The 13,750-nt window shown below is 32.1% G+C and overlaps 2 protein-coding genes across 2 annotated transcripts in view; both read right to left on the reverse strand.

Annotated features, from left to right (window-relative positions):
• The window catches only part of Smp_137550 (dynein heavy chain, 3' fragment), a gene marked incomplete at both ends in the record, with an annotated part of 48,595 nt that extends 48,358 nt beyond the window's left edge, over positions 1–237 (reverse strand). Inside the window, one exon of the mRNA XM_018791004.1 lies at positions 1–237. This exon is cut by the window's left edge and continues 42 nt beyond it. Coding sequence (XP_018645794.1) covers positions 1–237 — 237 coding nt within the window.
• A 2,698-nt stretch (positions 238–2,935) lies between these two features.
• Positions 2,936–13,750, reverse strand: part of Smp_137560 (hypothetical protein) — a gene marked incomplete at both ends in the record, with an annotated part of 22,949 nt that continues 12,134 nt past the window's right edge. The window contains 5 exons of the mRNA XM_018791005.1: positions 2,936–3,354; positions 6,514–6,649; positions 8,185–8,481; positions 11,639–11,833; positions 12,713–12,863. Of these exons, the coding sequence (XP_018645795.1) occupies positions 2,936–3,354; positions 6,514–6,649; positions 8,185–8,481; positions 11,639–11,833; positions 12,713–12,863 (1,198 nt within the window). The remainder of the gene's footprint in view (positions 3,355–6,513; positions 6,650–8,184; positions 8,482–11,638; positions 11,834–12,712; positions 12,864–13,750) is intronic.

Here is a 13,750-nt window from a genome sequence, read left to right on the forward strand (position 1 = left end):
AGCTTTTGGATCTTTGGTTTGTGATAATATTTCCAGTAATTCATCATCAGATAAGAAATAAAATCTTGGAAATGCTTGACGTTTAGTTTCTAAATATTCACTTAAACCTTTTTGCACTTGTTCTAATAAACGATTACATTCACGTAGAGCATTTAATAAACGTGCATCAGGGCATAATGTAATGACTTGTGATTGTTCCGAAGCCGATTTCATTACTTTTCTCCATATACGATCCATTGTAGCATAACGTTTACTTTCAACTGGTAACTGTTTATTAATATCTTCAGAATTAAATATTGGTTCTAAATATAACCATTGTCTTTGACATGTGACCCACTCATCTAATACATCTTGCGTTAAATGTAGCTTATTTTCCCAATGAGATATACGTTCTTCAAATGGTTTTTTATATGGTGAAAAATTCATAGATTGTGTCATAACAATATGATCGTCTAGTAATTGATTAACTTCATCAGCTATTTTAATAATACATGTTCCTGTATCTTTATATGGAATTACATCAAACTTGACAGACTCCCAATCATTCATCATTTTATTTAAAGCACTTTCAATAGAATATTCTTTGCCAGCAATATCAGCTATTTTCGATATAATATCAATGTTATCCTATTTAATAAAAGCACACCATGATAAATAAAATAATAATGACAAAGCTATAATTCATTTAAGTTCAGTAGATAAAAAAATAATTCATGATTACAACTCTATGAACATTTTATAATCTTCACAAAACCTTATACTGATAGAAATCACATGTGCCCTGAAAACTAGCGTCCAGATGTTCTTGTACCAACCTGCGACCACTAGGATTCAACCATGTTTAAATGAGATAGTTATCCACCAAAAGCAGTGTAACATGACTGTTCAACAATCTAAATTGAAGCCATTTGCACAGTCGTATACCGGCTCAGTGAACTAGAGACCGACGCCCTAAGTTCGATTCTTGGGTACGGTGTCATCAGTGCCCACTCCATAGAAGTCCCATACTACGACGAAACGGCCGTTCAATGTTTCTATTTTTTCAGTGGTGGTCAAGCTAAGGTTGATTTGTGATTTAAAAACAATGAAAATGTATATTATCTCTAAAATCCCCTACACTGTAAATATAAAGTGGTCACTGTTCTAATGCAGTGCATCGCTTTGATGGTAGAAGTTTTCAAGATTAAAAAAATTTAACAATTACTTATTTAGAAATAGTTTTCCCTATTACAAACATGCATCAACTAAATACTGATGACAGTCAAGAAAGTTCTCATAGGGACTTTATTCTAGCGCAGAATCTTTACCGATCAATGCAATAAGATTTCAATCATATATTATTATGATGCTACGATAAGCCAACTATCGTTAGACCACTTTTCAAAAACCCAATAGTTCATATACCCAAGTTTTTGTGGTTTATGGAAAATTTTTTAGTTTTAAGGGTCAGTTTTCATTCTTATATCTAAACGAGTTGATATAATTTCCAACAGAAAATAAGGAATTTCTTCTTTTCATCTTAAGCGGTCATAATTACTCGGAAACGAACCGATATCTAAATGAGAAATCATGACCGAATTGTTGGAAAATACTCAGTTATTTCATTGGTTAAGGTCCACCGAATAAGTTCATTGTTCTAGATGCTTTATCAAACTGAATGAGAATCGAGTAATTCTCGGAAGTTACACCCTAAAATAAGAGATCTCAATGTCGTTCCAAGTTCAGATTTGTCTAACTTCACATTACCCATATATTGAGTAATCATAAACCTTTGAAAATCAGGCAAGATGGATATCGGTTGTCTTTGCTTTTTTTTATCGATTAATCAGTTATATTATCTAGCTTATTGTGTTTTACAAGTTTATACTTGTGAACACGTAATGACATCGTCTGTGAAAGGAGTTACTAAGTCTATTTATAACCCATCCTTTCCCACCTGGTAGATGAAACTTCGGTTTTGTATTAAGTCTAGAACAATCTACCTGATGAGACAAGCCCCTCTACATGACTGAAGCCTTCAACAACTCTGGAAAATCGAAATGCATTGATTAAAATAGGTAAATTCAGTTTCTCTGACTATCATGATCCACTATTGTGTTACCACATACATGACACACATACTATCAACTTTCATCTCTCCAGTTTCCGCTAATTTTATCTCCACCGTACTCCATTCCTAATTTACGCATTTACCTTTCTCAATTCACAAGAGTTTCTTATTATAATTACCATGAGAACACCTTTCTTGTTATATATTATATTCACATAACATTATTGTTATTATTTCAAGTAACCCAACATTCCTCCTACTATACAATTTAACGTTATTTATTTTATTTATCGCTCGCGCCTCATTATTTTATAAAGGATTTTCCTCACTCCTTGGTAACTGAGCTTTTAAATTCACTAATAACACATTTCTGACATTTTGAGGACTATTGAGATTATTAACTGAAGAGTCTACTGATAAGGTTATTTAAAACAATCGTTCGCTTAAATCTGTCTGTTTTTTGAATACTGCATGTGGATTTTTTCAAACTGTTATGAGTTTGCATGTACAAGAAAGTATTATAGTTCTTTCTGTTAAATACCGAGGTCTTAAGAGTTCACTTTTTTCCGTTGTCATTAATAGCTGAAATTTCTCAGTTCTTTATCAGTCCTAGTCTCACATACCGAGACATCGTGATTTCTCTACGTGTGAGTGACATACCCCACTGAAAAGTGTCCTTTCATTATTTCAAAAAAGTAAAGTCATAATATACAAGACGAAGGATGTAAATAATGAGTAATAGTGTTTATGGAATGTAGTGGATTTAAAATACACTGATTAACAAGCTCTGTTAGCTAGATTCAGTGACCATTGTCTCATGATGTGGTACCACTGTCTGATATCGGTTTACATTTTAATAGAGTTTAAATTAAAAATAATATAAGTTTAATACAAAATACTGTACATTGTACTTACCTGAAGATGCATTTCTAAACATTTTGAAAATGTTAGACTAGTTTTTGGTACGATGCTTACACCAAGTTCTTCACTTAATTGTTCCCAATGTCTCTGACGCATACCTGGATTACGTAAACTTTGTATTAATGGTAGGTAAGGTTTAAATTCTTCTATCGACAATTTAACTTGATTAGCTAATTCTTGTATATTGGGTAGTTCATGAAATATTCTTACAGATTTATGCATTGTTTTATAACATTCAACAATTACTTTCTCTACATTGTCAGCATCAATCGATATAAGAGGATCATTCATGACAGCTTCTTGTGTTTTCATCCAGTCTGAGACATTCAACCATAAATTTTTAAATGGTTCAAAATCTTTTAATAATCTTGGTATGTTTTCATACTATTTTGAAATAAAGAGGGAAAAGGGGGTTTGAAATGAAATTAGGAAATAGATAATGATTAAAATTACCTATGATGTTTTCAATGTTTCTTGAAAACGTTGAGTTCGGGACTTTATGAAATTTCATATTTTTGGTTGAAAAATATTAATTGGTAGTCGTCACAGATTGGTTTTTGTCAGATGATCACACATATATTAGTGATCCGGGCTTCAAGGGGTCAGATTTATTATCTATCCACAATGTTTTCGATCAAATATGAATTTAAAACTGAGCCGATTTATTATTTTATATGACTGCACTATGTGGTGAACGAGAAACCAGGTGAGGTAAACAGCCCTCTTGCTTATCACAAAATTACGGAGTGATTTCCTAAATATGAAAACCATAAATTAAATACATTATTTGCATATCTTCATTCAGTTTTATTCCATATGCTTCGTGATTCTTGCAATTTTTTTGTTATTACAATTGCTCTTTGTTTTCCTTCCTGTTCCTTTCAATTCAATCTTCTCAATCTTCTGCTACCAGGCATTCCACTCTGGATTGGTCTTACATACTACCTATGTCTCTCAATATAAGTAGCGTACACCACATGATATACTCTGTCAAACTACTGTAAATATCTGAATTGATCTTTTAAGCTTGATTTACGGCAATGACCGTTTGCTAACATCGACTTCCAGACGGTGTGTTTCACTGATTTCTCGGTGAAGAATAAGTGGACTTTTTTGCGAAATTCCAACTTTGCTAATTTCATTCCACATTCATTACTCACTAGTAACCAGTCTTAGAATAAATCACAAATAATTTGTTTTATAATCTGTGTATTGTAATGGTTTAACTAAAGTATAAATCTTATATATCGACATAAGATAAAATAAAGTGAATATTCTAAGTGATGTAACAAATAATTTACATTTGTATTAGGCAATCCAAACAAACGTTCACGACTATTTAATAAACCACCCATATTTTGTGCATCCAGTAATTGTTTATAAACACGACGAACTTCATTAGCAACTTCTTGTGCTTTACCAATCTCTGAATATGATGCCATAGATGAGACCATCATCTTTAGATTTAAAAAAATCAGAATAATTGAAGAGAAACAAAAGTGTACAGTTATAATTTAGACAAATGACCATGTTAATCAGTTATAATCAACGTTGTGTCTGAATCAGATATGAGTTTAGTAGATTACTTATACCACATCATCTAATCAAGATCAAAATAATGAAATAAATGATGAGGTAGTCAAAATAATAAAGTGACAATGATAATTCAAAAGACTAAACAATGAAAATATGATCTAAAAAGATAAAATAAAATTGTATGCATGAAGGAATAACGGAACACAATACTTAAAAGACATGGAGTGAATTTATCTGATCCATCATACTACTCAAAGTCTTCAACCACTGATCATGATTATTGGGAGATCAGATTTTAAAACTAATAACATGGCTCAGATCAATTTTCAGTATCATATCTTTATTAGACTCCTCATAGCTTTCTTCCGAATTTTTTCTTTTTTCAGCTAACATCGGACTAACAGACAGATGGTTTTCGTCCAAACACATGTTTGAACCACTTTTTCAATAAAAATTCACAATCCCACTAACTTTGCCTAGTACCCTACCCATAACTTTGGCACTAAGTGACCACTTGTTTAGACTGAATTGAAATTGATAGTCTTGATGAATGATACATTATGAACTAATTATCTTATTAGTAAATATTCGACGCATTATTTCTAACTTGATTTAAGCTGTGAAAAATGTCAACTTCAAAGTGGCAGGTTATCTAAAGATGTAACTGTATTTCTCAGTTTCAAATAATTAATACGGACGATTAAGACCAAAGACAGTTAACTTTTAACTAATGAAGACATTGGTATCTAACCACACGCAGTAAAACAAATAGCACATGTTATTTTTGTTCCCCTGGGATAATTACACAAGTGTGGACTAACTAGTCCCATTAGATTGAATTATTCATGAGTGGCACTTAATTCAAAGGATACAATATCTTGTTAAAGGAACTGTTCACTTTCGAAATAATTACACAATAAAGTTGTATTACAAGTAAGTATTACAAGTTATTATTCTGTTTTGTATGCTTGATACTAGTATTTAGTTAAATAACAATCACGTTGTGAATTAATTAAACGATTTGAATGTTCAATGTCTACATCATGCACTGATCTTATTTAAACCAACGTGGGAAATCAGGAAGTAGTGGGTAGCTGTTTTGCACTGACGTTGAACTCTCGAGGAGTGCACAACCATGACTCCACTGGGGATCAGATTAAGGATCTTCGATCTCATCCGGAGCGTCTAACCTTTACACCTTTCAAATGGCCTTCAATCTCCACAAACCACCTATCATGTATTCACTCATGGCCAATTTTGTACTTGTGATCAGGGAAGTTCATTCACGTCGAGTATGAGATAGTTATCCACCTCAGGCAATGAAACATGGTCGCGCAATATCACGGAAGAATTAAATTTAAACATGTACACCACTGCAAGCCAGCCGAAAAGCCAAAAGATTAAACGCTCCTGATCGAAGGTCCTTGGTCTGATCCCCAGTGGAGTCATGGATTACTATTCAACTGAACCATGCAAATAAATACTTTGGGTTTGAATGAATCAACACTAACTTATCCAGTAGTGGATTTAAGTAATATAAGTTTCAGTCATCAAAAGAAAATCATTGTAAGTTAGCTTGCATTCGCACTTTGATGTTAATTACTCGCCCACGAACATAGAAACTTATTCTTTCCATCAAGAGAGAAGAATCAATCCTTGACTAGCCAACTGGCAGAGATTTATACCTGTTTTAAAGCAAAGAGATATCACTTGGAAAACCAATGAAAACATGCTGGCATTGAGCGGATGTTTCTCTTTATTCACAGACTTCCTTACCAAATTTATTAGCTGGCACAACAGCAATGTAGCCATAGCAAAATTTCCCAGTTTGTCTAGTTTGCAATAGTTTTCCCACTGATGTCAGTTCATATTAAAAGTCGGCTTAAAATTATGCATCTAACCAATAGAATTTATGTAATTCTACAAATATCGTCTAGTTTTTGTATTTATTCTATATTTCCTTCATCAAATTATCTAAACAATGCTTACCGTTAGTGTATCAATCTTATCAGCGAATGCAGCAGATTCAGAAATCTGTAATTTCTTAAAACGTTCTTCATCTTCTTCAAGATTTTTTTCAACTTGAATAATTATTTGTCTAATTTTATGAGGCCAGCCAATCGTAGTCCATCTATACATTATTCACAGTAATGAAATGTGAATTTTCTATAAAACACAAATTTCTACCAATAAATATGTACATACATAAGAGCTTCCTCGGTATTTTCAGTGCCTCGGAGTAACTGACAGGATATCTTAAATATAGTTTTTCTACAAGTTCGGACATATTAGTTAAACCTATCTGTGATCTTTAGGGGACAGAGGCTCTCCTGAGGTCTTCACACCAGAGTCACTCACATTAGGTCTGATCTACTAAGGGCATAACTGATCTATAGTAGGAATAAAACTTTTACAATGACTGGCCACTGGACAGTGATAAATGTTAGAGGTATACATTGATAACTTGAAATGAATTTAAGGCTAGAGAATATAATGACCAATTGGCACATTTAGCCCCAAAAGTGCTTTTCAGTCAATTTTATTTTAGAATCTACAACCATATATTCGTGAGTTGTATTTCGAAATAACCAAGCATTTCTATACAATGCGTTATACAGACTTTCAAAGATGTAATAATGAAATGAATCCAATGTCTATCACTGCTTTAATTCATCAAAATAAATAATTGTTCCATATAAATATTAGGTCGTATAGGGAGAATTTAAAATACGTATCATTATATTTATAGAAAGAGAGTGAGAGATACTGAACGTAAGATCATATTCTTCGAATTTCAGATCTCTTCGATGATATCTCAGTATAATTTAGAAAATCTCAGTAAATATTATTATTTGTAAAGTACAAAAATTCGTGATGCATCAAAATGGTTTGTTTAATGAATTGTCATATTGATAAAATAATCTGAGATATCTTATGATAAATAATTAGCAAGGTTTTCACCCGGTCACTTATCATTATCAACATAGTTCAATAATAAAACAGCAAAATATAACTTAAAACCATGAATAATTTTGTGAATAGATGCAAATGTAAAGTGTATGGAAGCAGTCATGAACATATGATTCATATTGTTTAGCAATTATCAGTAAGGCTGTCATGTCCTCATCGTTTATTACTTATACTTGGTAAAATAAGAAACCTTTTCAGTTCTAGCGACATAAAGTAAGAGCACAGAAAACTGGTACAAGTGAAGATTTTTGAACCCAAAACACGGCCACCTCTTCAGTCAGAAATGCACTCATTTATATATTGATTTGAACACACATTTGATCGTTAATTTGTAAAAGTCAAATGTCTGAAATTATCGCAAAATCTCATGCTTCATGTTACTCTAAACATAGTTCACGTTAATTAAATGCAAGTATATCACATTTTCAGCAAACACCACACTCAAATTAATGTTATGTCGAATAAAATATCATACTGGAAAACAAAACAAATACTATACTGAGTAACCATAACATTGGATTAGAACGGAAGTAATGTTGAACAAAAGTCATAATGAATGAAACATGTGATTTACTCTCTTCAACCCGTCATATCGAAGGTGTACATGGAATTCGTGGTGACAAATGTTATTTAAAACGTCATTTTAACTAAGAAAATCATCAAGTGATAATAGAAACTTATAAAATCAAAAGAAAAATATATGAAACAAAACTAACGTACTTTGCATTGAAATCATCAGCTGATAAATTATAAAAGAATAAATCAATTAACTCATAATCAGAAACTGCCTTATCGATATATTCTTGACGTTCTTCCAATTTATCTGGTACTGTAGAAATCCATTCACGTAGGTCAGTTAATTCTTCTATTGAATTCGGTTTCTCATATAATTTCATAGCGATACTTTTCAGTTCTTCTGAAATCTTATAGTGATATGTATAATATATATTAAGTGAATTATTATTTTGAAATGAAATTGACATATTAAATGCATTCAAAATAACTTAACAAAAATTTTAACGTTCTGTTTTATTAACTGTAAATGACAACAGTGTTGTTTTGATCTCAATAACTCTCTCATAAACTCAATGAGTATCTAGCGGATGCTCAAGAGTTTACTGGTTATAGCATTTGAACACTTAGTCCAGAAATTGGTTAGTGTACATTATGCATAAGTTGTATGTTACGAAGGAATGTTATAATTTTCCGTTCACTCTAAATTGAATAGCAATTTAAGTAGCACTAGAACAAATTAAACACCTTTTTCAAAACTAACAAAAGTACATTATTACTAGAACCAGTAAAATATTTGGTTATGATTTATAAAATACCAATAGTCTGCCCCAACCCTCGTGATAAAGTTTACTAGAAGTCTGTTTAGTCATCAATTCTATCATTCATTTCAACACTCGTCACACGTAGTATCATTTGTATTTGTTGAATGATGGCTATCTATACAAAAACATTCTGCAAATCTTCCAGAGTATTTTCTAATAGTTTAATGCATCCTATTTATGGTCGAGTTACAAAACAAATAGGTCCTGTTAAATTTCATGCGATTGGTTTCCTTTATGAATTTAAATAAAGCAACAACAAATATTGATGCAGAATAATATGAATTCGTTATATTTTGTGGTTTCTCGTCAGCTGTTTACAACCAAAAATGTATTAGAATTCTAGCATTGGGGTAATAAATAGTGTGGAACAATTGACATAAGTGAATGTAAAGGATTGGAATGACAAAAGCTTATCAATGATAACTATATATCTATATATATGTGCAAGAAAAGGTCAGAGGTTATTAGGTGCTAGAATCAAGGAAACAAAGGGTGGGTGGTGTAATATTTGAGTGGAGTCCAGAGACAGATAAGATAAATTGTGTGATAATTTTAGAGGTAATAAAGGAATCATGGAATTAAAAACAAATAGGATGGGTTACGTAATAATTGAATAGAATTTGAAAAGTTCACATAATTTAAGAGAACCAAGTGAGCGGAAATGTGAGTGAAAAGGTGGTTTAAGAATTGAGTAATGGAAGAGGAATATAATGCAAAACTAAATATTAATCGAAATGAAACTAATGACCAAGAGAAAAAACACACAAAATAATTGGATTATCAGGGTAGTAGTAAGTTTATTAATGTCTCTTTTTGAATACATAGATCCGCTCTAAGTTTTTTTATAGCGATTGCTTCAGCAAACTGGAGAGCAGCCGTACTTCTTTGTCTGCTAATAATTTTGAAAGCATGAGAGATTTCAATGGTATGCCCGGTGTCAAGTAAATGCCGAGGTATTGCAATGTCGAGAGCCTTGGTCCCTCACAGCCTCAGTTTCTTTGGAACATGCTCGGAAATGCGAACATGAACTCTCCTATCAATCCTACATCTAGAAATATTTTTAATAACTGACGTTAGTAAATTACGGAAAGAAAATTATATTTGGGAAATCATAGCTATTGAACTATAAGTAAATCCAACATTTTGCTCGGCAATCTGGTCCATGTTTTTTCGAGGAAATATAGGAACTGGAAGCTGTGAACAGCAAAGTTTCATCACTTCCCGGAGTAGGATATGATACTTAATGCTTGTGGTGCTATATGAAATACCAGATGAAATTCGAAATGTAGATTATGTAACACTGAATCAGGAGAGTAAAGGGAAATATCTTCAGTATGAGGCCTTCAGGTATTATATTCCATTCCTTAAGTGATCGCTGATGGGCAAGGTTAAGAAGCTTCAAACATATGTTCAATATTTCATACCTTCCGTTAATTCATCAACTGATATCAAAACGTGACGATAACTATCTGTGAATTATTATTTGTTCTTTTTTTTTAAAAACCCAAACTTACTGTATCAGCTTGTTTCCTTAATTGCTTGGCTAATAATTCTGATAAAGCATTAATTAATGCTTTATATTTCTTTGATAAATTTTGTCTTACAGGTTCTGTATTTACATAGAATGGACCAATTATAATAAAGCTTGGTATAATTTGTTCAACAGTTTCTTTTTCTTGTAAATATTTTTCAATTTCTTGCTTTATTTCTAGTACACTTAGGTTTTTTGATTCATATGCTCTGTTAAAGAAAATAACATAAGTGGAGAAAAAACATGTGAAATATAGTTGAGCATGAATTTATTGAAACACAAAGATCGATTCACTTGTTGCTGTTTACTTGTATCTTCCCATTTAATTTGGGACTGCAATTGATCAGTCTCTCATTAGCATATGTGCATAATATGCGTATTGTCTCGATATTGCCTTAATTCACAAGCTTTATAAGCAAAGATGGATAGTTGATAGTGGATTTCACTGCTAGCCACTATCCATCTTTGTTTATAAAGCTTGTGAATTAAGACAATAACGAGGCAGTCCACACAGCATGAACATATGCCAATGAGAGACTGATCAATTGCAGTCCCAAATAACAATGGGAAGATTCAAGTAAACAATACCCTCGGCCTCGCACAAACGCTTAACCTTTGGACCACTGAGCTGGTATCCTACAGTGTCAATGTCTAACCCTCGGATTCAGGCTCAGTGATCTATGAAGTGGAGCGTTCACGCACGAGATCGAAAGCCGTGGGTTCGATTCTCACGTGTCAGATCGTAGATGAGTACTGCTAAGGAGCCTCAGACTGGAATAAAACGAACATATAGTACTTCCAGGTTTTCAATGGTGGTCCAACATTGATCAGTCCATGATTTTAGTTGTATAAATTATTTTATGAAAAATTTTATCATTTGTATATGAATTAAAATTAATGTATATGATACCGCTAGCAATCTTGAATTTTAGTTTTTAAATTTAAATCGCCAAATTCTTACGTCGAAACTCCATCATGAGTCTAGAAACCATTTCCTCAACAGTGCACTCTGACCTCATCTTACAACTGGCCTTGTCTTTCAACACACTACCTTGTCTTATAAAAAAAATCCGTTTTTCAATTTTACTGCCCACTTGATTCACGAATAATTAAAATGTTGCTGTTTTATATATTTATCATTCATCAGTTTCACGTAATTTTATAAAGTTATGGTTCGATCTCCACGCATTGACTACTAACGAAGAGAAAAAGATTTTTTTGAATAGATAATAAATAAATTCAGTTTAATGTCTAAAGGAGTCATGCAATATTCAATTGTAAAAGTGAAACTTACTTCAAATGCGCAGTTATATCCAAAATTGTAAGTTCCATAAAACGTTCATATTGTTTAGCATAAGCTCTCATTGGTATTAAAGCTGAATTAATATATTCTGTGAATTGTTGACGGAGTCTTTCAACCTGTGGTTCATGTAGTCCAACAGCTTCCAAAAGTTGTTTCTCTACGCAGGTTATACCTTCTATAACGTACTAAACACATTAAAAATGTGCTTTGAATAAATTGAAATTCTAGATGGAAAATCGAAATCAGAGACTCATTAATTGAATAAAGAAATTTTTCTTCGGATGTCCAACAGTTTTTAATCATACATAACTTGATCTAACAATTTAGTTCTACTTAGTTCTACACAGTCGCTAGTTGGCATGGAATGTCAAAATAAACATTGATCAACTGACTAACGGTTACAAACTGTTCAATCAACTTTATCGATAAGTATCTTTAACTTCGTGAGATACTTTCCCACCCCTCTTCAATGTCACCCGTCATAAAGTAACCTAGAGTAAATTCCTGTACTACGTACTAAAAATGTACTCTCTGGATAAGTGATTCCTATAAAATGCATTTGAAGACTATCAGTGTCATGTTATGACTAGTGTTATACAAGTAATAAATCAAAGTATTTCCATATTGTCATTCCAACGATATCAAATATACAGTCAATAATTTAACTAATTTTTGGAAAAAAATCAATCGAGCTTTAGGGAAGCTTGAAGAATTTTGTAGTTGAATTCCATAAGGTTCGTTACGTCATGATTAGAATTTGGAAATCCAAGTAGATCAACGGTTTAGAACTTAATTTCAGAACCTTCAACAATTTCATCTTTGAAAAATTATGGAACTTATGTAAAGCATACATTTTACAATCAAAGTCAATATTCAACTACTGTATATATGATAATAAGTATGTACTACATAAAATAAAAGCGTGGAGAACAATCGAAATAACATTAATAATTCAATTTGTTGCAAGCTTGTACTTACACTCAAAGAATAGGTTTAATTTAAATAACGTATAAAACTCAAATAAAACTAGCAGTAAAAGCAACTGGATAAATAAATTAATTTACTTGTTCAATTTGTGGTACATCTTGTACTGAATTGATGGCTTTATCGAATATCTGTATAAGAGTATTAGGAAATTGTGTAATCGGTGTACTATAATGTGGTCCATCTGTATCCAGTTGTAGGTCGACTAAAAATATAGGATTCCTTTTTGGACTAGTCCACATTAAATGTGAGGAATGATATAAAAAGCAAAACAAAATAAAATACACTGAAAGTGGATACCAGTATGATATAATATTGTTTTTCTATGATATTGATGCTGTAATTTATTTTGTGAACATTTATGTGATGAGCAGTACATTTTTAGTATTTTCGAACCGGGGCAGTTCGAGTGGTTGCCTTTAAAAATAGAGGATATTTGTAGATCCCTATTACTTGAATATAGATGTGTTCGAAACATTGCTCGTGTATGTTTGGACCACCAAATGAGGAATACTAGGGTTATACGCAGGGTAATAAGTAATAACAGTGAATCAGTCGGTGGGGTAATGAATCATCATCAACTGAAGTAGTTGGAAAGTTTACCATATTTGCCAAACCACCGTCTGTCAAACTCTTAATAGATACATACTGTCTGGTTTGGTTCTGCTCACACAATAACTGCAACAACAGCTTCAAGATGCTGGTCGATATGGTTCTAAATAGCTCATAATTGGTGCAGATAAATTCACTCATTCTCTTCTAGCAGTTCTTAAGTTTTCAGATTTTCTTATACCTTTTATCTTATCAATTCATTCACTATTCTCGAATGATTATGCCTATACCTAATATTTCTAAATACCACTGATATTATTACTATTTCTATTATTCCGATATGTGTCATAATAATTTCGTCTCGCCATACTGATATGTTATTGCGACATTAACTTATGCATACATGTCCCAGATTCTTTGTTATTTATGATGAACTGATTGATCTACAATTCGTTTTAACTTATATCATGAACAATCATTCTTGATGTTTTGTGATTACTATTCTAGTCTATTCACCCACGTTTGACCTCCTCACTCTTTCAACTATGATAAATACTAAATCTCCA

Source organism: Schistosoma mansoni (genome assembly GCF_000237925.1).
Source record: "Schistosoma mansoni, WGS project CABG00000000 data, chromosome W unplaced supercontig 0115, strain Puerto Rico, whole genome shotgun sequence".
Classification (NCBI taxonomy): domain Eukaryota; kingdom Metazoa; phylum Platyhelminthes; class Trematoda; order Strigeidida; family Schistosomatidae; genus Schistosoma; species Schistosoma mansoni.